At 37.2% G+C, this 21,875-nt stretch overlaps 2 protein-coding genes and 1 non-coding gene across 4 annotated transcripts; 1 reads left to right on the top strand and 2 right to left on the bottom strand.

Moving 5' to 3' along the window:
• Nucleotides 1-647: 647 nt before the first annotated feature.
• LOC141694658 (small nucleolar RNA R71) lies at nt 648-754 on the top strand. Its single transcript, XR_012563946.1, has one exon. It is a non-coding gene; the product is annotated as a small nucleolar RNA R71 (small nucleolar RNA).
• Nucleotides 755-6,090: 5,336 nt separating this feature from the next.
• On the bottom strand, nt 6,091-8,725 carry LOC141690850 (uncharacterized protein At1g24485-like). Its single transcript, XM_074495608.1, has 8 exons — nt 8,139-8,725; nt 7,504-7,964; nt 7,268-7,397; nt 7,028-7,096; nt 6,853-6,924; nt 6,646-6,717; nt 6,290-6,555; nt 6,091-6,194 (listed from the first exon to the last, which is right to left on the bottom strand). The coding sequence occupies exons 1-8, from the start codon at nt 8,723-8,725 to the stop codon at nt 6,091-6,093; spliced, it is 1,761 nt and encodes a 586-aa protein (XP_074351709.1).
• A 7,059-nt stretch (nt 8,726-15,784) lies between these two features.
• LOC141692738 (uncharacterized protein At1g24485-like) lies at nt 15,785-18,832 on the bottom strand. 2 transcript variants are annotated; one of them, XM_074497670.1, is made up of 9 exons: nt 18,719-18,832; nt 18,081-18,606; nt 17,509-17,975; nt 17,292-17,421; nt 17,006-17,074; nt 16,807-16,878; nt 16,617-16,688; nt 16,252-16,523; nt 15,785-16,043 (listed from the first exon to the last, which is right to left on the bottom strand). In XM_074497670.1, the coding sequence occupies exons 1-9, from the start codon at nt 18,780-18,782 to the stop codon at nt 15,913-15,915; spliced, it is 1,803 nt and encodes a 600-aa protein (XP_074353771.1). In that variant the 5' UTR covers nt 18,783-18,832; the 3' UTR covers nt 15,785-15,912. The 2 variants fall into 2 exon arrangements, with proteins under 2 accessions (XP_074353771.1, XP_074353772.1); XM_074497671.1 differs by having other exon boundaries at nt 16,258-16,523.
• Between the last annotated feature and the right edge of the window lie 3,043 nt (nt 18,833-21,875).

The following is a 21,875-nucleotide window of genomic DNA, read 5'->3' as shown; positions in this document are numbered from 1 at the left end:
TGATTCTCCAAGGTCTTGATAGAAACAGCTTGGCTCTTGCACATGAGCCTCAATTCCTCCAATTCAGATTTTTCATTAGCTTGCGGTAACTGCTGAAGTTGAAGTTATTGTATAGGGGCATATTGCGGTTGTTGAAAACCAGGAGGGTTATACTGCTTTGTTGGGTACTGCTGATAAGGCTGTTGAACCGCATTTTGAGTGTTGCTCCAGCTGAAATTAGGATGATTGCGGTTGTTAGGATGATAGATGGCTGGCACAGGTTGTTGCGACCTCTGAAAGTTGCTCACGAACTGAGCTGATTCACTAGAAATAGCACACTAATTAGTCTCATGGGCACGAGCACAAAGCTCACAGATATTAGTGATTTGATTAACTCCATAATTAGCCAAAATGTCCACCTTCATCGTCAAAGCCTTAAGTTGGCAGCTATAGCAGTTGCTGCATCCAACTCCGAAATTCCTGCTACTTTACCCTGAGTTAGTCTCTGAGAAGGATTCCGGCATTCATTAGTAGCCATCAGTTCGATCAATTAATAAGCTTCATTGTAGCTCTTAGCCCACAAGGCTCTTCCTGATGCTGCATCGAGCATAGGTCTAGACTATGCGCCAAAACCATTGTAGAAACAGTTTATAATCATCCAATCAGGCATGCCATGGTGTGGACACTTCCTTAGCATCTCCTTATATCGATCCCAAGCCTCACACAGAGATTCTCCAGTTTGCTGCGCAAATTGAGTAAGAGCATTCCTGATTGAAGCAGTCTTCGCCATAGGAAATAATTTAGTGAGAAACTATTGAGCAAGATCCTCTCATGTGGTGATAGACCTTGGTGGTAGAGAATGTAACTAGAACTTTACTTTATCCCGCAGAGAGAATGGCAAAGTCTCAACTTGATAGCATCTTCAGTCACCCCATTGAACTTGAAAGTGTCGCAGATCTCGATGAAATCCCTCATGTGCATGTTGGGGTCTTCTGTATGAGAACCCCCAAACTAAACTGAGTTCTGTATCATCTGAATTGTGCTCAACTTGATCTCAAGTGTTAGCCGAGATGGCTGGTCTGATGATGTTTGACTGAATATCATTGATCTTAGGCTGAGAATATTCCATCAAAGCCTGAGAAATTTCTTCTTGATCTCCCATCACTACTAAAGCTGGTTCCTCAACTTTCTCTTCTTCTTCTACTTTCTCTTCGTCCTAAAAAACTTCCCTTCGAATCACTACAGCTTCCTCCTCGGATTGATCTAAAGTTCTCTTACTAGCCCGCGAACGCGTATGCATACACGCTCGCTAGAGTACCTAAAACACGACAAGGAAAAGAGTAGGTAAGTAACAATGTCCGAGTCAATGAACTTTAACGATCACTGATGACAAACACATAAACTAAAAGTTAACACCGTGTCCCCGACAGTGGCGCCAAAAACTTGTTAGTCGCTAAGCACGCGCTAATAATTCACGCAAGTATACGCGATTGCAAGTAATTTAGAATTATTTCTAGTTCGTTCCCACAGAGACCGGTTAAATTAACTATGTGATTTATGCACTTATGCAACAATGATATGACTATTATTCAATGCTAAGATAAATAACAATTTGGGTTTTGATTATACTACGATTAACTATTGAGAATTATACTAGAGAATATTAACTAAGAGATTAAAGAGAGTTGAATAATATATGACACAAACATGGGATTTTAACTTCATTAAATATTTCATTCAATAGCCTCTTCATTCTTAACCTTAGCATGTAATGGTGATGACACTAATCAGATAACACGAAACTGATAAACGCCAACTTTCGTTGCACGAGTACCATACTACCAGAAATCCACCAAAGAGATATAAGCTGAATAGACACCAATTATATTGAGATCATATATGTCTATAAAATTTGACAACATAACGGTTTAATGAACAAGTTATCTATCGTGATTACATAGGGCAAGTAAGATGGTTAAAATTACCTACGAATCATGCATAATAATAAAACATGAACCTATGCTAGCATGACAAGTTCTAAACCCTTAAATTCACTTTCGCTTCATTAAGAATTAACACGCTAACTTATAAGTTCGCGACGCTCATAAGACGAATAAGCACAACCAATACTAGGTTATTATACAATCACCACATACTAAGGCATCGAAATAAATTAACTAAAGAAATCCATAAATAAATCCGCTAGAACTCCACGATAACGATTAGCCCATAATCAGACTCATCATCAACGTGGGTTCCGATGAGAGCATGGTATAATAAACGTAGTCTTTATATTTAATAAATAATAAACCAAGTACGAAACAAGATTATAGGTTCACGAATAAGAAAACTAGCATCCAATAGTTACAACTTAAATAAAGAATCACAAGTAAAAACTAGATCTTCTTCGCCTTCGTTGAATTGTGCTAAAACGGTCTTCTTACGCCTTCTCCTTGTGCCCTGGTACGTCTCCTTATGAAAACCGACCTTTATTTAGGTATATATAGCAGCCCATGCATAGTAGAAGTCCTTCCAATCAAAAGTCCACAAGAATCATGATTTTAATATCCGACCCGGTGCGGCCACGCGCTTGATCAGCGCGGGCGCGCTGTATCTCTACTCTTTCGGAGCGGTCGCGCGCTATGACAGCGCGGGCGCGCCGACCTTCTGGAAAATCTACTTTTTCTTCTTTTCTTGCTGCAATGAGTTGGTTTTCACGAGCTTTATTCCTTGGACACCATCCTAAAACCATATTAGCATCAAGTCAATGCTAATTCACCTAGATTCCGGATTAATGCCTGAAATGCAAAAATACTAGAAAATACATTAAAAGACCAAGAACCTGAGTACAAAAACACCAATTCAAAGCTTAATGGAGCGTTATAAAGTGTCATAAATGCCACTCAACAATCAGAAATAAAAAATATGAAGTGCATGCATCAGCTAACTAGAGACTTCATTCTCCTCTACACCTTACTTGTGACCAGGACTGCTTCTTACACTTGGAAAAAATTGTCAAAAACTAACTTGCAACAAGAGCATGTGAGCATGTGAGTTGCGAGTAAAGGGCGTGTAGAGTCTTTTCCTTGTTTTTTTTAATGTTCATTCCTGATTTGTGACTTCCCTCCTTACACAGGTGGACCTGAGTACTAACACTAGTACTTAGTTTTTGTGATAAAATACTAACTTGCGACTCCAAGGAGTGAGGTGGTCGCAAGTTAGCACTTATTAAAAAAACATTGCACTGCTAAGCTAAACTCTGGCTATTGTTTAATTATAGCATGTGACTGTCACTGTTTGTTTCCTACACGCGCGTGTGTTTCACTACACTGCAGAGTCAACGCTCTTATCCGCGTGTTTGTTGTACCTCGACACAGTAATGAACCTTGTTCATTTGGAAATTGGCAGTTATTCAAACAAAACCAAACAAACCATCTTATACACTGAAAGAAAATGGCAGCTAATTTGCAGAGGAAAAAAAACAGTCTGGCAGCCAGTCAAAGAAAAATTAACCGAAAATATAAATTTAAGTTTAAAAATTTTATTTATTAAAATTTAAATAATAAATTTATTTAACTCAAATTTATAAAATAAATTTATTTAAAATAAATTCATAAAATAAACTTATTCAAGTTTAAATCATAAACTCATTTAAATTAAATTTATAAAATAAAGTTGCTAAAGAAAATTTACAAAATAAATTTATGTAAATTTAAATTAATAAAATAAATTTATGTAAATTTAAATTAATAAAATAAATTTATTTAACAGATTTTCTCGTTAATTGGAGTTCCAACAACTTCTACACACCGAGCTGTACTGGGCTAAGGATCCTGATTTATGTATCAATCAGTCAACTCTGATATCAATTGTTAGGTCCCGAAGTATCGTAGAAGGGGGGTTGAATACGATACTCACTAAATTAAAAAATTCTTTTGAATCTTTTGCGGATATATAATTTAGTGCTCGGTTAATGGTTCCGTGTTCTTGAGGCGAATAGTGTTTGGAACAGTAAAATGAGGAACACAAGATATTCGGGAAAATATATATTCGTATATAAATCCACGAGGGTGTTGCTACACTACGGTAAATAAATTAACCGGTTACAATCTAAGAACAACAAAGTTCCTATCTTCTACAAAGATCAACAAATTAAATCCTATACAATGATCTAGCTTTTTATTTGTCTAAGAATTTAATTAGCGGGTAACGTTTATAATAACCCTTATACAAGAGTTAAATCGAACATTATAACGTTACTCCGGTGAGAAGATTAACAGATATAACTTTGAGTGCGTATCTCCCTGTCTCTCTTTGCTTCTATTTTCACCAGCTCTCTTGGAAGAGAAGATGAACGAAACTCTCTCATGAATCTGCTGCTTGAGTGTACACTTATATCAATTAAAATATATGACTAAAAATCAACCACAAAAATAATTGATTGTATAATAAAATTGTGGTTGAGATGCTTGGACTTGCTTACTTGGGAAAGAGTGCTAGGAGGATTTTAGTACTTCGCATTTTCTTCACTCACACTTAGCTGGCTACCACATTGTAGCTTCTTTTACTTTACTTGCAATAAGAGTGTAACCAAGTGACTTTAGAGTATTTTGGTAACTTGTTTTCTTACAGGTGACCACTCACAAGTACTTCATTTGATTACAAAGTTAGTTGCGAGCACAAGATACATAGCTTCCCTTTTCTTTATTAACTTGCGACAATGGGCACTAGTACTTGTACTTAGTTTCTATTGCCCACCTCTATTTTTCTTTTTCCTTTTTTTTATTTAAGTTTAAATTGTAATTAAATTAATTTATAAAATAAACTTAAATATAACTTATATAAATAAACTAATTTAGATTTATAAAATAAACTTATTTAAAGATTATGAAATAATTTTTTTTAAGTTTAATAAATAAATTATATTAAAATCCATTAAATAAATTTATTTAAGTTAACAGTTAAACTTTAAAATTGGCCAAATCCTCGAGTTGTTTTAACTATATCCCCTGCACACCTCTTCTCGTACTTTAACAGATAAATATTCAATCCAAGTACGTTTCTCAACTTAACAATTCTTCTATAAATAATACTCAGATTCCTTTCACCAGCTGTTGACGCCTAGTACAACTGGTCTAGTTCACAGACGACTAACTTCGATTTAGGTCTTCGTATTATAGCCTTAATTACATTGTTAAGCTTGCAACAACTTTATCGTTTCGAACACTGACTGCCAATAAACAAATGTACTTTCACTGGAATCCCTTCTAGTAATTTAGACAACGTCTTCATTGCTACTACAATCTTGAATATTTTATTCACTGTTCTTCACTGACGCTTGAATATATAAATGAACTCCTGTTAGTGAGTATAACTTCAAGACTACAACTGTCTTCTTTAACCTCTGTCTTTACCCTATCTTCAATTGTTCAGATTCTTATGTTTCTTACTATGTCTATCTTTAATCAATGCCGATACACCAAAATCTTCTGGTAACATTTATATACTGAATTTTCAACATTTCTGAAATCCTAAAAGTCTTTAAACTTTATTTTTCACTGAAGCATGAACATATTAATGAACTTTTCTCAGTAACCTGTAAACAGACTTCAAACCTTCTTCTAATTTTTTGATTCTTTGTATTTGTCTTGTCTTCATTTCTTCTGATTTTTTGTATAAATGTAAACTGTCATGTTTTAGTATTGTTCTGGAGTTATCACGTAATTGTTTATATAAGTACGCACTCTCACCAACACTTTGTCAATTAAGTTGAATTTCTAAATGAACTGTTTAACTTCATGCTGGATGCAGAAGAAGAAGAAACACATTTTTCTTGAAAATTATATGAAATCTTTTAAAAATATTATATCACATCTTTAACACACAAGATTAGTAAATAAAAATTGAGGCTTCATGTATCTTTCGGGGAGTAATGTTCATATTTCCTTGAGCAATTTCACTCTAGAAATGTTTATGGACCATATTTTTTTTATATACTACAATTCTACAAACAATAATTATTGAATATTACAAATGAGGCAGCAAAGAATTGGAAAATGCATCAGATTAATATGTAAAAGGTTATGTGACACTGGGGGCTGCTATGTGATTTCAGGAATGCTGATTTATTACATCAGAAGCCTCATCTATAACTTGATTTTCTATGTTTACCTTCATCTCATTTATTACTGCTTCACCAATCTTTCCACCTTGTCCTAAATATAGTGCAACAAAAAATAATATAGTCTAGTTAGTGTCACATTTTTCCACATGAATGAAATGATGATATAAGAGGAGATTCAGAAGTAACCTGAAGCTGCATGGTGTGCTGAGGCTACAGATGTTCTCTTCCTTTTGTGGAGCACCCATGCGAGAAAGCTTACAAAAGCGGACACAAGCAAAAAAGATGGAATTGTGGTACCAAGAATTAGCGGTGTCTTTTTCTTCTTTTTTCCAGTTGAAGGTGACCCTGTTAGTGTTGGAAATCCAGGCGTATCTGTATTGGTAGTGGTAGTGGTTGTGGCATCTTCGCATTTCCCAGATGTACACAAGTCAGAGTTGCCTGTCACACTGTAGCTCCCGTTCGATTTTGCAAGTTAAATTAAGTGTTTACATAAATCCAGAATATGACATGTTCTTGCATTGTATGAACCAAAATGGGCTTACTTTAGTTTGATATTTTTATTTTCTGATATTGATGACGGTATGCTTCCACTTAGCTGATTATCGGCCAAATTCCTTTGGGAAAAAGGTATATAGTTCATTAGAAAACTTCGAAAAGTTGAATGGAATATGAGAAACAATAACACAAATGTACACACACAGACACACTACTGCATACTGATCTGTTGTAGTAGAGTGAATAATACTCACAATTCTTTAAGGTGAGGCAAGGTTCCAAAGTAATCGGGGATGACTCCAGTGAAGCTATTATTTTGCATATCTCTGCATCGTGGACATTGTTATCATGTATGTGTATACTACATATTTATACGAAGACAAGGAGCCAAGGTGAAGGCCAGTAATTGTAAATGAATGTGAAACTCACATTGTCTTGAGACCGGTCATGGAGCTTAAATCTGGAAGTGCCCCTGTGAGATAATAACTGTCAAGATGCCTGTTAATCAAGTTTCAAGTCAGTAATGAAACCAGTACTCACCAAGAATGAAGTCCCGACGTAAATGTAACATTTCAAACTGTATGATGTTCAATCAATATCTCTTCAAAAATTAGACTGTTATATAGTGAGATTATTTGAACAATATGTACAAGAAGGAATGTTATTTACAGTGCTGTTACGCGAGGAGTGGCGTCATTATTGCATTCAACCCAGTCCCAAGTAAAGGTTGCAGGAAGACAAGGATCACTATAATATTGCAAAACAGGATATAGTGTTTGAAGCAAACCCAAAGCTTCCACTTGAAACAAAAACCAAGAAAACGCAATTGTTAAAGACTTTTAACGTTAGTAACAACTGAATAGCTTAAAATGTAGTAGATGTTAGTACTAGGTAGTTATACTTACAATCATCAGCATGTGTTCCATTTGTTAATTGGTCCTTGCTCACATAAAAAAGTTTCATGGCATTGATGAGAGGCGGGAGCTCTGAACCCGTGGTAGCAACCAATGCCAATGTTGAGTTGGAAAGAACATCCACCGTACCCGTCTGGTGTTTCACATCATTATAAGGTGGTACAATATTCGAAGCAGACTTGTCTTGGTTGTCCACATAAATCACAAAGGATCTTTCTCCTGTAACTTGTGTTGGTTCAGAAAAGTACATGCTTATGTACACAGAAACAACATTAGATGGAAATCCAGAAGCCAATATCAAATTATCAGAAGTGCTTGCGGTTGTAACTGCGTTCTGCAGCACCTCTATAGGAAGACCAGTTACTGCAAAATTAAGTGAATCGTCTGTGAAATTAATTTGTCCTCTCCCAAGTACAGCAGGAGTCCAAATTCGATCATAATCGGTTGGCGACCTAAAACAAAACAAGAAATTTAGCTACGTAGACAAAAACAATTTGCACAAAGTGGGGCACGTAGCTCCAAGGATGATACGGTGAGTCACAGGCTTAATGTGTTTCACATATGAGTCTTATATATCACAAACAGTTTCTGAAATGTACAAATCGAAAAAATAACTACATACATACAGCTTGTTTGATGCAGTAAAAATTAAGACATTGTTATATACGTAACTGATAATAGCATCTGCACCATAAGCAACCCTACTTTTCAAAAGCAAAGCATAATTGGAATCTGCACTGCGGTAAATATCCGAATCCATGCTAAGAACTTCAAGAGCTGATATGAATGGAAACTGATCGGACTTTGTCTGTGCTACGCACACACTTATAACATCACGTTTCACAACATACGAAACTTCATAGGTCACAACTTTATCAATCGAAGTCTTGACAGTGGTCCAGAAGTTTCCATCAAACTGAAGATCAAACGTAGGAGGGGAGGACTTGTTGTCATAATTTCCATAATTAAAGCTTGCACGAACCAGAACCCTTTCACCTTTATTAGAAACAAAATTGTAACAGTTCTTATTACCAGTAGTGAATACTCTAAGAGTGTCCAGGATAGGATCAGAATCTGTATTGCTTGATTGCACGCCTTGTATCACCCCATTTGACACAAGTAATAAGTCTCCTTGCCATATATTACCAGAGACATCAGTCTTCCCCAGCACAGAACCACAATCAACGTAATACTTAACTGCACGTAATTGCATAAATACGATCATTAGCTAGTAAGAAGCTACATTCTAACAATTAAATTATAATCATTTGTCGGAAACAAACATGCAAGAAGTGAAACAATGCAGATGCTGAACAAACTCACCTTGGGCACTGACCAATATATTGCAAAGAGATTGCAAATACAATCTGCGATTAATACATATAAATCAAACAAGTGTGTGCGTGAGTAAACGAAATCAAACAGAGAAAGGAAGAATATAACCAAATGGAAATCCTCGAGTCCAGTTGAAACTGTCTCCTTAAAGCTATTTCGCCTCTCACCGTATGCGCGAGTCGATAGCCTCTCAGGATAAAACGAGATACCAGTATAATCGATAGATCGAATATACTCTCAGCGAATTTGAACTAAGCCCGAGAACTATCACCGGAGTATTGGAAAATTTAAGACTAAAGAGACCGAGAATGAAAGAGAGGACTCTTATTCCCTTGACTTAATAAAACTGATGCCCTAAGACTCTATTTATAAAGTGAGGCTTGAAAGGACTTGCTTTTCTTTTCGATGTGGTACATGGTATTTATAAGAAAAACTAAGGAATAGGTTTGTGCTACTCTCGATGTGGTACAAAACCACTTTTCATATTAAAAGGTAAAACTTTGGAACATCAGTTCTCATTCACCTTTTACTCATTTTGAGCGTGTAAATATGCGTTGGAATCCCCTCGAAGAGGAGAATATGTTCCAATAAATACACACCACTAACACATAATGTGTCTCACTCATATAGAGTCTCAAAATGATTCACAACTTAGTCTAAAATACTAAGTTTGTCCAACAATCCCCCACAAATGAGATTGATGGTCCAGTAGCACGCACCACATAGACAGACAGACGCGGAGCTTGACTTGGTGATAGTTCCGGCGGTCAGATATAGCATACGATAGGTAGAGAATGCTCCTTGAACCTTCGCTCGAATAAGTATATCGACTTTACTGGTAGACAGTATGACGCGATGTCCTTGAACTGTTCGACCGTTTGTGTAAACGATGACATACTCATCACTATATCTTTCCTGACTCATTCAGTTCTCATGATTATGTCCATTTTGGCCATGGAACATCGTCCTGGTTCTGCAGGAGTTTTTAAAGAATTGTGCCTCGCAATTCTCCTTTGAAGCGGCCCCACTTCTCTCCCACATAGGTGATCTTTATCTTATAGAGTAACCCGCGTTTACTCAACTGAATTCCATGCGTTCACTCCTGAACTCCATGTATTCATCAAAGATCATTAAAAGCTCAAAGCTTAACCTCGTACCTTACGGGTCTCACTGTTTCCTCATCATAGGAACAGGCCAGGGGTTACCCCACAGTGATTTGGTCATCATGATTTAGTTGTCCCATTGAACCAAGTTCTTGGGATCTCCAGTCAGCAATGGTTGGGTGTCCACCATGATGCCGTTAAGCAATAAGCTTAAGGCCCATCCCTCTCGATGATTTATCAACCACTTCTTTTGATAACCCTTTGGTTAGTGGATCCGCAATATTATCTTTTGACGGTATATAGTCAATAGTGATAATTCCGGTTGAGATCAATTGTCTAATGGAACTGTGTCATCGTCATATATGACGAGACTTTCCATTTTACATCGTGCTCTGCGCTCTGCCAATAGCGGATTGACTATCACAATGAATCCCTATTGCAGTTACAGGCTTTGGCCATCTTGGAATATCCTCTAGAAACTAACGTAGATATTCAGCCTCTTCGGCGCATTTATCTAGTGCCACAAACTCAGCTTCCATCATGGAATGAGTTATCACCGTTTGTTTTGAGGATTTCCATGATATTACCGCTCCAGCTAATGTAAACACATAGCCGCTCGTAGACTTAAGTGCTTTCTTGCTAGATATCCAATTTGCGTCAGTATATCCTTCTAATACTGCTGGGTATCTGGCATAGTGCAGTCCATAGTCTCGAGTTCCCCTCAAGTACCTTAGTACCCTTATGATCGCTTTCCAGTGATCAGCTCCCGGATTACTCGTAAACCTACTCAACTTGCTAATTGAGTATGCAATGTCTGGTCTTGTACAGCTCATGAGGTACATCAGACTACCAATTATCCTCGAGTATTCCAATTGGGAAACAGCTACACATTTGTTCTTGGATAGGTGCAAAGTCATATCCACAGGTGTCCTAGCTTTCTCAAAGTCATCCTTAAGAAACTTCTCAAGGATCTTGTCAATAAAATGTGGTTGACTTAATGTGAGACCCTCTGATGTTCTAGAAATTTGAATTCCCAGAATTACATTTGCTAGTCCCATGTCTTTCATGTCGAATCTTGATTTCAACATGTCCTTGGTAGATTTGATCACTTTATCATTGCTTCCGGCAATAAGTAGATCATCTACATATAGCGTCATTATGACATAGCCACTCTCGTTATCCTTGTAATAGGCACAACTATCACATTCATTGATTTTGAAGCCATTAGCCAGCACGACCTCGTCAAATTTTTCATGCCATTTCATAGGCGCTTGCTTCAAACCATACAATGATTTCACCAATCTACAAACTTTCCTTTCTTGTCCTGGGACAACAAACCCTTCGGGTTGTTCCATATAGATTTCCTCATCTATGTCCCCATTTAGGAAGGCTGTTTTCACATCCATTTGATGTACAGTTAGATTACGCATTGCAGCAATAGCAAACATCATCCTTATGGACGTTATTCTCGTTACAGGAGAATATGTATCAAAATAATCAAGGCCTTTTTGTTGCTTGTATCCTTTAATCACAAGTCTGGCCTTATACTTATCAATAGTGCCATTAGTTTTCAACTTCTTCTTGAAAACCCACTTGCTACCTAATGGTTTGCAACCAATTGGCAAGTCCACTAGTTCCCAAGTATGATTCTGCATAATTGAATCAACTTCATTCTTGATGGCCTCTTTCCACATAGGTCCATCAGGTGAGGTAACCGCCTCCTTATAGGTTTTTGGGTCACCTTCTTCGAGCAAATAGGTCATAAAATCAGACCCATAGGATTTCTCCGTTCATTGTCTTTTGCTCCTTCTCACTACCCCCACATTTTCGTCTTCACTTTCGTCACTCTCATTATCGTCATCTACAGACTCATGAGATCGTTTAGACGTCGTAGGTTGTTGGTTTCCTGGATTACAGGGAAACATCGTCTCAAAGAATGAGGCACTCCTTGATTCCATAATGGTATTCTTTTGAATATCAGGAATCTTGGATTCATGAACAAGAAACCGATATGCAGTACTATGTGGAGGATATCCGATGAAAATACAATCCACAGTCTTAGGACCTATCTTCACCTTCTTCGGTGTAGGGATCAGTACCTTTGCAAGGCACCCCCACACTTTCAGGTGTTGATAACTTGGTTTCTTTTTCTTCCATATTTCATAAGGACTTACATCCTTATTCTTGCGCATCGTAATATTTAAAATATTATTTGCGCTTAAGATGGCTTCTCCCCACATCGATTGTGGAAGCCCAGAGCTTAACAACATCGCATTCATCATTTCTTTCAAAGTGCGATTCTTCCTTTCAGCCACACCATTTGACTGAGGGGAGTATGGTGCAGTGACCTCATGGATTATACCATGTTGTGAACAGAATTCTCCAAATGGTTCAACATATTCACCTCCACGATCACTTCGTATCGCTTTGATTTTCTCAGTCTGTTGTGTCTCAACTTCTTCCTTATAGATTTTAAATTCATCTATAGCTTCGTCTTTGCTTTTCAACAAATATACATAGCAGTATTTTGTACAATCATCAATGAATGTAATAAAATACATGTTTCCTCCTCTTGTTGGAGCGAATTTTAAATCACATATGTCGCTATGTATTAGGTCTAGCACTTTGGTGTTCCTTTCCACACGTTTAAATGGTGATCTCGTTAATTTTTCCTCAACATAAGTCTCACACTTATGTTTTGAATCGATAGTAAGTTTAGGTATGTATTCTTTTGCACTTAAACGTCGTAAAGTGTCATAATTTACATGTCCTAATCTAGCATGCCATAAATTAGGAGACTCAAGCAAGTAAGCAGAAGAATTCTTCATTTCATTATCGTCCTTAACGGACATTACATTGAGCTTAAAAAGCCCATCGGTTAAATAACCCTTGCATACAAACATACCACTCTTAGACAAAATTACTTTATCTGACTCTATTAAAATGCGAAAGCCATGCTTACTCAACAGAGAACCAGACACAAGGTTCTTGCGAATATCAGGCACATAAAGTACATTCTTTAAAGTCAGATTCTTCCCAGAGGTCATCTTCAGGATCACCGTGCCTTCACCCTCAATGGTAGAAGTTGCTGAATTCCCCATGTAGAGCTTCTCACCAGCATCAGAAGCTTTGAGGCTAGAGAAAATCGCCTTGTCTGAGCAAACATGCCTAGTAGCATCAGTATCAATCCACCATTCACGTGGATTAGAACCGACCAGGTTCACTTCAGAGACCGTAGCACAGAGGTCTATATCACCCATATCCTTGGAGATATTCTCTACCATGTTTGCTTCTTTCTTCTTGTTGGGCTTCTTGGGCTTCTTGCAGTCAGAAGACCTATGACCAACTTTATCACAGTTGTAGCACTTCCCCTGAAATTTCGACTTCGAAATCCCTCCTTTGGGTGTCAGCTTTGCCCCTTTACTAGAATTAGTCTTCTTGGGCTTGGAGCTTTGAGCGTGCTCCACCATGTTTGCCTTCTCAGTGACAACATTAACTTTCTTCTCGGACCCTCTGTTGTCTTCTTCAATACGAAGTCTAACAATAAGATCCTCCATAGACATCTCCTTTCGCTTGTGCTTAAGGTAGTTCTTAAAATCTTTCCATCCAGGTGGAAGCTTTTCAATAACAACAGCAACTTGGAAAGACTCACTTATGACCATTCCCTCAGCATGAATGTCATGAATGATCACCTGCAGTTCCTGCACCTGACTGACCACAGTCTTAGAGTCTGCCATCTTATAATCAAGAAAGCGGCCAACAATCCACTTCTTTGCCCCAGCGTCCTCGGTTTTATACTTATGGTCAAGTGACTCCCATAAGACCTTAGTTGTTGGCTTCGCGCTGTATACGTTATACAACGAGTCAGACAAACAATTTAACACATAGTTCCGACAGATGTAGTCAGAGTGCTTCCAAGCATCAGCAGCATACACAGTCTGCATGTTACTCTCAGCAGTAAGCAACGGTGGTTCTTCCTCAAGGAAGCGATCCATATGCAACGTGGTCAGATAAAAGTGCATCTTTTGTTGCCAACGTTTGAAGTTCGTTCCGTTGAACTTCTCAGGTTTTTCAGCATGTGCAGCAGGCACAGTTGGCATAACAGGTACAGCAGGCACTACAGGTGGAACAGATGGTACGTGCGTCTGTACTACAGGTGTATGCACACCAGTAGGCACCGCATGTATGATCGGAGGAGTGAATCCTGCCGATATCTGTCCAAGAGGAACACTAAACTGTCCAATGACAGTGTGTCCCACAGGCACATGTCCCGAAGGCACATGTCCAACAGGCGTTTGACCCTCATCAGATCGTACGATCCGTGCGTTAGGGTTAATCGGCTGCTGGTGAACCCCATCAGATCCAGTGATCTGTGCGTTGGGATCAGCCGTCATGTTCATCGAATCGTTCACAGTTTGGTTCTCCATCGATCTATTACTCAACAAAACAAGCAGATACAGATGTATCAGTCACAGATGTATATAAAATAAATAGTTTTAAGATTGTGAATACAATCTGCGATTAATACATATAAATCAAATAAGTGTGTGCGTGAGTAAACGAAATCAAACAAAGAAAGGAAGAATATAACCAAATGGAAATCCTCGAGTCCAGTTGAAACTGTCTCCTTAAAGCTATTTCGCCTCTCACCGTATGTGCGAGTCGATAGCCTCACAGGATAAAACGAGATACCAGTATAATCGATAGATCGAATATACTCTCAGCGAACTTGAACTAAGCCCGAGAACTATCACCGGAGTATTGGAAAATTTAAGACTAAAGAGACCGAGAATGAAAGAGAGGACTCTTATTCCCTTGACTTAATAAAACTGATGCCCTAAGACTCTATTTATAAAGAGAGGCTTGAAAGGACTTGTTTTTCTTTTCGATGTGGTACATGGTATTTATAAGAAAAACTAAGAAATAGGTTTGTGCTACTCTCGATGTGGTACAAAACCACTTTTCATATTAAAAGATAAAACTTTGGAACATCAGTTCTCATTCACCTTTTACTCATTTTGAGCGTGTAAATATGCGTTGGAATTCCCTCGAAGAGGAGAATATGTTCCAATAAATACACACCACTAACACATAATGTGTCTCACTCATATAGAGTCTCAAAATGATTCACAACTTAGTCTAAAATACTAACTTTGTCCAACAGAGCTAACAAGAGAAACAGCATGAAAAGTTGGGCCATAATATGAGTAAGTATGACATTAACATTGCAGCTTAGGCCATTTTATAAAAGAGTGGTCTTCTGACTTCTTCTGCTTAACAACTCAAGATTGCTGGAGTTCTACTAACCAAAAATTCCATTGTTTTAGTTTACTATATTTGTAGTTGTATTAACAAGTTTACTTTGACAACTTTGGCATTATTCTTCCACGATTTGTATATAACAGAAGAGATACTATCGGATTGTACTATCAACAAAGTCAGTGAAAAAGGCTGTTTGAACTTTGAATGATAGCTCCTTCCTATTGGCAATATGTTGACTTTTCATCACCAAAGTCAGTTAACTTTAGCTTATGAGATTAATAAGAACGGAACTGATCTTATTTTTTTTTCTATGACCTGTTCAACGAATTTTAATTTGTTAAATTATTCCATTTATGAGTAAAACTTATCCTTAAAAATAATTTTTAATTTCGATCCAGATAAATTAAAAATAATGATCTCTTATGAAATTTTTTTAAAAAAAGGATGAACGTGATTATTTCTTTTTAGAAGACATGAACTACTATTCAATCTCTAAAGTACATGAACAGTCTTAAGCTATGTTGACAACAATGTGCACAATAACTCATCTGTATGTTCAACACCAAAAAAAATGTACCACAAATCCTACAAAATCTTATATTTATCTTCGTAGAGGAAAAAAAAATAGAACTGCTGCACTAATTTGAGTGCAATATACGTGGAAGAGAATCGAAATGAACACAGACGGATAATGAAGAATTTAAGAAGCTGAGTTGTGTAGTATTGGCTCCTCCTGAATAGTTACATCAGACGCCTCATCTACAACTTCATTCTCTATGTCCACCTTTATCGATTCCATTACAGCTTCACCCCTTCCTCCAAAATTTTGTCCTACAAATGTTAACGAATCTTTTTATGTATAATGCAGAATCTGTTGAACATATAGCCAGCATATGCTAATGGACTCTGCGGAATGAAAGATTTCAGAGTTCGGGTCTAGGCGGAGGCTTGTGTTTTAGTACATGACGTGTAAGGGCTAGCTCATGCCAAAATTTTGTTTACATTATATAATGCGACACTAATGAAATGAAGAATTTACCCGAACCTGCATGGTGTGTTGAAGCCTTAGATACTTTCTTCTTCTTGTGGCGCAGCCATGCAAGAAGGCTTACAAAAGCAGAGCCAAACAGGCCTAATGGAATTGTGGTGCCAAGAATCACTGGAAGCTTTTTGTTCTTCTTTTTACCAGTTGAAGATGAAGATTTTCTTGTTGGGAAATCAAAAGTATCCGTACTGGTAGTCGTAGTGGTAGTGGTTGTTGCATCATCACATGATTTCCCTGATGTACACAAGTTGGGGTTTCCTGCAACACTGCCAGTACAATTTTCCAAATTAATTGAGCATTACATAAATCCAGAATATGGCATCCTCTCATATACATTTGTATCGATAAAATGGGCTTACTTTAGTTTAATCTTTTTATTTTCTGAAAGTAATGTCGGTATGCTCCCACTTAGCTGATTATCCGCCAAATTCCTGTGTAAGAAAGTAAACCGATTATTAGAGATTGTCAGCTAGTCGAGTGGAGGATGGTAAACAATAACACACACTATTGCATCGTCTGCATATTTGTGGTAGAATGTTTTTTACTCACAATTCTTTAAGGTTAGGCAAGGTGCCAAGGTAATCTGGAATATCTCCTGTGAAGCTATTATTGTGCAAATCTCTGCATTAATGGACAATTTCATCATATATTGTGAGTAATAAACATTAATATACGGAGACAGGGACCACGGACCACGGTTTCCTTTATTTAAGGTTCAAGGAGGAGAGTAGATGAATATAGAACTCACATTGTTTTGAGACCAATCATGGAACTTAAATCTGGAAGTGATCCCGTCAGATCATAACTATCAAGATGCCTGTAATACAAGTTTTGATGTCACTGATTTAATAAATAATCGAAAAGAAGGAGCCTGGCATAAGTTTCACAATGGTGATCAAGGATACTTATTTCCTTTTGATAAGAGTTATAAATTTATAAAATGATGTTTCTCAAAGTCGGACGATCAACTTTTCTAGATACAGAAATATCAGGTTTGACTGAACAATATGTACAAGAGAAGGAAGATTATTTACAGTGCTGTTACGCGAGGCGTGGAATCATTACTACACTCGACCCAGTCCCAAGTAAATGTTGCTGGAAGACAAGGATCACTATAATCTTGTAAAGCAGGAAATGTGGTTTGAAGCAAACCCAAAGCTTCCACTAATAGTAACAAAAAAACAGAAAACAAAAACAGTTATTATAAGAACTGATTAAATTATTATAGACATGACTAGTTTATTTACTTACAGTCATCAGCATGTGTTCCATTTGTTAGTTGGTCCTTGCTCACATAAAAAAGTTCCATAGCGTTGATGAGAGGCGGAAGCTCTGAACCCGTGGTAGCTACCAATGACAATGTTGTGTTTGAAGAAACATCGATAGTACCTCTATCGTGTTCTACGTTTCCATATGGTGGTTCAATATTTGTATCCGAGGCCTCTTGGTTGTCGACATACAATTTAAAGGATCTTGTTTTTGTCACCTCTGTTGGTTCAGAAAAGTACATGCTTATGTACACAGAAACAACATCAGATGGAAATCCAGAAGCCAAAATCAATGCATCTGAAGTGGTTGATGTTGTGATTGCATTTCGCAGCACCTCTATAGGGGGGCTCTCGGCTGTAACAATAAAATCTAGTGAATCGTTTGTGACATTCATCAGTCCATCCCCTAATATTGCAGGAGTCCAAGTTCGATCGAAGTCGTTCGATACCCTGAAAAAATCAAGGGAATTTAAGTAGCTATTCTGAAAAACATTAAAAAAATTGCAAGAAGTTGTACCTGATAACAAGGTCTAGCTAGAAATTTATCAGTAGTACCTGATAACAACATCTGCCCCATAAGCAACCCTACTTTGCAAAAGCAAAGCATAACTGAGATCTGCATTGCTGTAAACATCTGAATCCACACTACGAACTTGGAGAGCTGATATAAATGGAAACTGATCAGCCTTTGTTTGTGCCACGCACACACTCAAAACATTTTTCTTTGCAACGTATGTAACTTCATGAGTCACGACTTCATCATTCGAAGTCTCAACAGTGGTCCAGAAATTCCCATCAAACTGAAGATCAAATGTAGGCGGAGAGGACTTCTTGTCATAATTTCCATATCTAAAGCTTGCGCGGACAAGAAACCTTCCACCTTCATCCACATCAAATGCATAACAATTCTTTTTCCCAGTAGTAAATAGTCTAAGAGTGTCCATTATAGGATCAGGATCTGCATTGCTAGATTGCACCTTTTGTATCACCCCACTTTGTATAAGGTCTCCGTCTCCTTGCCATATTGTACCAAAACTATCAGTGGTGCTCAATTCAGAACCACAATCAATGTAATAGGCAACTGCAAAGTTATGGTAGATATACGAGCGTTAGCCAGTCTGAAGCTACATTGAAATAACTAAACTTATATAATAAAAACATGCAAACAAGTGAAACAGAGCAAAGACACTCACCATCTGCACTAACCAATATATGGAAAAGAGCTGATAAGAGAAGAAGTATGAAAAGTTTGTCCATAATATGAGATGCTATTAATAATGATGATAGTAGAGTATATTTTTTTTCAATGTAGCTTAGATCCTTTATATAAGAGTAGTCATTTGACTTTTGTTAACAACTCAATATCATCAGTGTTCATGTATTCATGAATCAATCCAGACCTCACAAAGTCACTCAACTTGTCTAATGAACACATATGTGTAATGTGTGTGCGTAATTGCTTTAGTACTACCAACGAGTTAACTTTGACATTTTTTAGCATTAGTATGGTCATATATTGGAGTCAACCTTAATTTTTTAGACTTTGTTATACATTTGGAGTTGTGGCAAAATTAGTGCTCGAGTCCCGGCTGACCTCCGAGTGACAGGTAAATCTTAATTTTTAATTTTTAATCCCGACAAAATGTAAAAAAAAAGAAGAGAAATTAGACCTGATTAGAGTTACATCTCTGATTCAGCTCTGGCTTACATGTATTCCAGATCATGCCCATATTTGAGAATGTATTAGGAAGCGAAGTCACAAAAAAAAAAGTGGATTTGCATATGAAAACCAAAAGTTTGACTTGTAATCATATAATGTACTTGAACGCGTCATAAATAAGCAGAGAATATAGAGTTTGCATCGCATGGAAACTCATATGCAGAGGAAACTGCAAATGATAGCCAATACTTTGACTACGGGATCCTGTACTGTACTTGTCATCTTCATATGTGTAAATACAACTCGTGTTTTTTTGGTGAAGTCGGTACGCTACTGTTACAAACAACGATAGCAGTGAAAAAGAGTTGCAAGCTGCAACTAAGGAACAAGACAAGGGAATTGTTGCAAGTTTATTGGTTTAATTGTGGCGCCAATCTTGATTCAAAGTTTACCATGTCAAGTTGAGACTATATTCATAATTTGTAATTTAGCCAAACCGACTAGATAGCTAACAAATATGTTAAGAAAAAAAGTTATGATCGCTCAAAATGTGTCATTTCTGGCATGAACACCTCTAACACGTCAGAATCTTCAAATTGATCCCGAATTCGAAATTTATAAAATTGTGTTGGTAAATCACTACATGCCTGAAAATGTATAAAACTAACAAACAAAATAGGCAAAATGCTAATCAGCTCGTTCAAGCCTCAAGAGTGTCAATATTAACCTGTCCAAGCGGTGTAGCCTCAATGAGAACAAACATATGATCATTTCACAATTTATATCTCACTTAATTTATTTCATAAATGCTTACGATCACGTTGAATGAGCAAAATTATAATCAGTGGTCTAGGTCAATGAAAATTGCATTATCATCTAAGTTGAAGTTAGGTTTCGTAGTGGTCTAGGTCAATGAAAATTGCATTATCATCTAAGTTGAAGTTAGGTTTCGTTGATGGAACTTATGTTAAACCTGTGTCTAATGCTGCTCTACTTATGCATTGGAATCGTTGTAACGATATTGTGATTTCATGGATCCTAAACACTATTTCGTCAGAAATTTGTCAAAGTGTATTTGGGGTGATCTTATCATCATATTTGCTCAAACTAATGTGCCAAAATTGTTCAATTTGAAGAAAGAACTTGCCTACTTAAGTCAGGGAAATATGTCAATCTCTGCGTATTTTACAAAATTTAGGTCACTCAATGAAGAGTTAGATGCTTTATCTTCTGTACCATAATGTGACTGTGGTAAATGGTCTTGCAATGTCAATGCTAAGTTGGATAATTTCAGCAAAACTGCAAAATTGTCCCAATTTCTCATGGGTTTGAGCGAGCAATACACTACTATTAGAGGTCATCTGCTCTTAATGACTCCAGTTCCTACCTTGAGTAATGCTTATAGCCTATTGATGCAAGAGGAGAATCAGCGAGAAATTGGGAGTAATATGCCTGATTCTATGGCTCTATCTGTTAAGAGTCATGATCATCAAGTGAACAATACAGGGCAGTTTGTCAATAAGATTGGTAGACAAAGCAATGTTAAGAAATCTGCTTCTGATAACTCAGTTATTTGTGAATTCTGCCAAATGTCTGGTCATACTAAAGACAAGTGTTTCTGTGTCCATGGATATCCACCTTGGCATCGTCTTTATGGCAAGCCGAAGCCACGACCTAAAAGTCAGATCCGGACGTCTCATGCTTATAATGTTAGCACTAATACTTCTGATGTAGTGCAGACCTCTAAAGTTGCTGAAGCTAAAGGTTTCACTTCTGCACAATGTCAACAGTTAATGTCTATGATCCAAAGTGGTTTCAAAGAGCTAACTGCAGCTACTAGCTCAGCACCTTCAACTAGCATGGCTTGGCCTTCTGCTTCTACTAGTCAACAACATATGGCTGGCAATGTCACTCATTTTGTCCGTCATACACATAGTAAACATTCTTTAGATGCTACTACATGGATTATTGATTCTGGTGCCACAGATCATATCACACCTCATTTAAATTTGTTATCTAATGTACACACAATCAATTATGTGTTGCATCTACCAAATGGACATCATACCACAGTCACACATGTTGGTTCTGTGATCTTACACACTAACATTGTTTTGACTGATGTCTTGTATGTGCCTAGTTTTCATTACAATCTACTCTCTATACCAAAACTCACATCTACCAGTTCATGTGCTATCTTTTTTAATAAGGATGCTTGTTATATTCAGGACCATGTCTTGAAGAGGACCATCGAGATTGGTGAACTTCATGAGGGACTCTATCTTTTGCATCATCATATGTCTAATTCTGAAACTCTATCAGTTGTACCTAAATCTGTTCAATGTTCTTCTAGTTGTCATAATGTACAAACTATAAACAATTGTAATAGTGTTAACTCTGCCACTATTTCGAATTTGTGGCATGCTCGTTTAGGACACCCTTCTGTATCTACTATGAAATTTCTACCAGCTGTAATGTTTAATCAATCTGTTATTTTTGCTGATTGTGATACTTGTCATTTAGCTCAGCAGACTCGATTACAATTTTCTGATAGTGTTACCTCTAGCTCATCTTTGTTTGAGCTTATTCATGTTGATGTTTGGGGCCCCTACAAATACAAGATACATGGTAATTACAGCTATTTCTTGACTATTGTCGAAGACTTATCTAGAGCTACTTGGGTGTTCTTG

The sequence above is a fragment of the Apium graveolens genome, chromosome 10 (genome assembly GCF_009905375.1).
Source record: "Apium graveolens cultivar Ventura chromosome 10, ASM990537v1, whole genome shotgun sequence".
Lineage (NCBI taxonomy): Eukaryota > Viridiplantae > Streptophyta > Magnoliopsida > Apiales > Apiaceae > Apium > Apium graveolens.
Note: the sequence above shows the minus strand (reverse complement) of the source record. Positions and strands in the feature narration are given on the sequence as shown.

Coding starts and splice junctions, on each gene's coding strand:
- LOC141690850 (XM_074495608.1), bottom strand. CDS start 8,725: ATGCAATTACGTGCAGTTAAGTATTACGTTGATTGTGGTTCTGTGCTG. Junction 7,398..7,503: donor TGGAACACATGCTGATGATT/GTAAGTATAACT, acceptor TTTTGTTTCAAG/TGGAAGCTTTGGGTTTGCTT. Junction 6,556..6,645: donor AATAAAAATATCAAACTAAA/GTAAGCCCATTT, acceptor ATCGAACGGGAG/CTACAGTGTGACAGGCAACT.
- LOC141692738 (XM_074497670.1), bottom strand. CDS start 18,782: ATGGACAAACTTTTCATACTTCTTCTCTTATCAGCTCTTTTCCATATA. Junction 17,075..17,291: donor ACGCCTCGCGTAACAGCACT/GTAAATAATCTT, acceptor CTTGTATTACAG/GCATCTTGATAGTTATGATC. Junction 16,524..16,616: donor AATAAAAAGATTAAACTAAA/GTAAGCCCATTT, acceptor TTGTACTGGCAG/TGTTGCAGGAAACCCCAACT.